A 1,910-nucleotide genomic window follows, 5' to 3' on the forward strand; every position below is an offset into this window, starting at 1 on the left:
GGTTCACACACTTGCTCGAGGTCACACAGCTGGTGGGCCTGGAGCAGGAATCCCGCTTAGCCGCCTCTTTCTTTACCCTAGAGTCCTTTGGCTTGGGGGGAACACGAAGGAGGGGCTGAAAGACCACCGTGCAGCACTCAAGCCTTGGACCCTGTGCCCAGGGTGGGAGAAAGCTCTCCTGGGAGCCGAGGGTTAGTTTTTTCAGACCAACGTTTCCTGTCTGGGCAGAGTGAGGTCACCTGAAGGAAACACCTGTTCCAATGGCCTTGGGGAGGTCTGGCCAGCACTGCCAAGGTCTGAGATGAGGGACCTGACCCACATTCCCATTCAGGGCAGCAAGTTCTTGGTATGAAGTATCAGTCAGGAAGTGAACCTCTGCCCAACAACAGACAAGTAGTGGGCTCGTGGCCCCCAGAGACAGCTCTGAAAAATAGTCCTGGCTCTTGAAAACGGGCAAGTCTGTAATGGAAGGTCTCTAGAGCTGACATTTCTAGTCCCTTTCAGGTGCCCTGCTGAAGCATCCCGGGGCCCCACAGCCCAGAAGTGCTCCTGACAAACCAATCTAGCCAGGCGGCTGTGGCCTTCCCTCCAGCTGCCAGGGCATTGGCCCCAGATACCTCGGGCACAGCAAAAGACCTTGGCTCCCTGTAGAGGAACAAACAAGGGGCCTCAGAGCTGGACTTTACCCAGGGGGCAGGAGCCTAGCTCAGGCCAGAGAAGCCTGGGCCAATGCCATTCAGAGTGCTTACCCTCTCCACGCAGCAGGGGCCAAAGAGGGGGTAGGGGGTCCCACCTGTCAGTGGGCACCGTGGGAGGTGTTAATGAAAAGACAACAGGCCAGGGTCAAACGTTCCTTTACTTCTGTAACAGGCAGAGGGGAGTACAAGCTGCTTTCTCCTCCCACCCTGGAGGCTCCAGGAACAGTCCTGGGAGTTGCCTTTGGGGCTGAAGGCCCACCCAGGGCCAGGGATCCTGTGCCTGGCCCTGCATTACAATCCTTCCTCTAGGGTAGAAGGTGTCCAAAGAGGTCAGGCAAGGGGGAGGAGGAGCATAGGATCCCAAGGGAAAGGTTGGGGGTATGAAGATGCTAGTTGAATTTGGCTTTGGAAAAGTCCATTTCTGGATGCTGCTCCATAAACCTAGGGAAGAGAGCGAGAGAGAGTGAGCCAGAAACAGGCCAGAGCTAGGAGATGAGGGTGAAGGACAGGGCTTCCCTGCCTCATGACCTAGGAACAGCCCCAAGAGGTTGGAAACCGAGGTGCCAACACCAGCATCCGTCCCCAGGCTGGGGCGATGACTACTGGTTAGGCCAGGATTGGCCTTGCCCTGGAGATGGCCCTATGGGTGTGGGGGTGCTATAAAAGCATAAAGATGGCCAGCACAGTTCTCCTCAGGGGCCCGCTAGGGCCCCAATGACACTCACTTTTTCAGAATCTCCTGCTTCTTTTGTTCCTCCGAGGTTGGCAGGCCCATGGATTTCTGCCGCTGGTCATACATCATCTTCTCCACCATACTTCGGGTCTCACTATCGAGGTCAGACAGCTGGCACGGGAGGCAGGCAAGGAGGAGGATAAGCGCCCCCACTGTGAGCTACCCCGGGCTCAATGCCAGCCCTGCCCAGATGCCCGCTGCTGGCTCACCTTAGAGTTCTCTGGGTTAATCTTCTTGGTGTTGATCTCAGGGTCAGTGGAGACCACGCGGCTCCACCACTCCATCTTGTTGATCTGGGGGAGCAGGGGGAGAGATGGGTTTATACACAGGAAGCAACTCGTGGAGTTCACACTGGAATCTCCCAAGGGACAGCAAGCCTAGCCCTGAAGGGTTGGAGATTCCTCTCCAATCCTTACCCTCCTCACCCTCTGATCCCCCCAAACCTCTCCCTGCCTCCTCAGCTTCCCTAGGGCACCCCC

General features: G+C 57.0%; 1 protein-coding gene across 1 annotated transcript; it reads right to left on the bottom strand.

Moving 5' to 3' along the window:
• Positions 1-838: 838 nt before the first annotated feature.
• On the bottom strand, positions 839-1,745 carry LOC114037514 (nuclear migration protein nudC-like). Its single transcript, XM_027854423.1, has 3 exons — positions 1,641-1,745; positions 1,424-1,542; positions 839-1,139 (listed from the first exon to the last, which is right to left on the bottom strand). The coding sequence occupies exons 1-3, from the start codon at positions 1,713-1,715 to the stop codon at positions 1,088-1,090; spliced, it is 246 nt and encodes an 81-aa protein (XP_027710224.1). The 5' UTR covers positions 1,716-1,745; the 3' UTR covers positions 839-1,087.
• Between the last annotated feature and the right edge of the window lie 165 nt (positions 1,746-1,910).

This window comes from Vombatus ursinus, unplaced genomic scaffold (assembly GCF_900497805.2).
Source record: "Vombatus ursinus unplaced genomic scaffold, bare-nosed wombat genome assembly UNPS02010433.1, whole genome shotgun sequence".
In the NCBI taxonomy this organism is placed as follows: Eukaryota; Metazoa; Chordata; class Mammalia; order Diprotodontia; family Vombatidae; genus Vombatus; species Vombatus ursinus.

What these genes read in the sequence shown, in the direction of transcription:
- LOC114037514 (XM_027854423.1), bottom strand. Translation starts at nt 1,715, where the DNA reads ATGGAGTGGTGGAGCCGCGTGGTCTCCACTGACCCTGAGATCAACACC. An exon ending in TTAACCCAGAGAACTCTAAG is followed by an intron (nt 1,543 to 1,640) that starts GTGAGCCAGCAG and finishes CTCCCGTGCCAG; the next exon opens with CTGTCTGACCTCGATAGTGA. An exon ending in AAGCAGGAGATTCTGAAAAA is followed by an intron (nt 1,140 to 1,423) that starts GTGAGTGTCATT and finishes TCTCTTCCCTAG; the next exon opens with GTTTATGGAGCAGCATCCAG.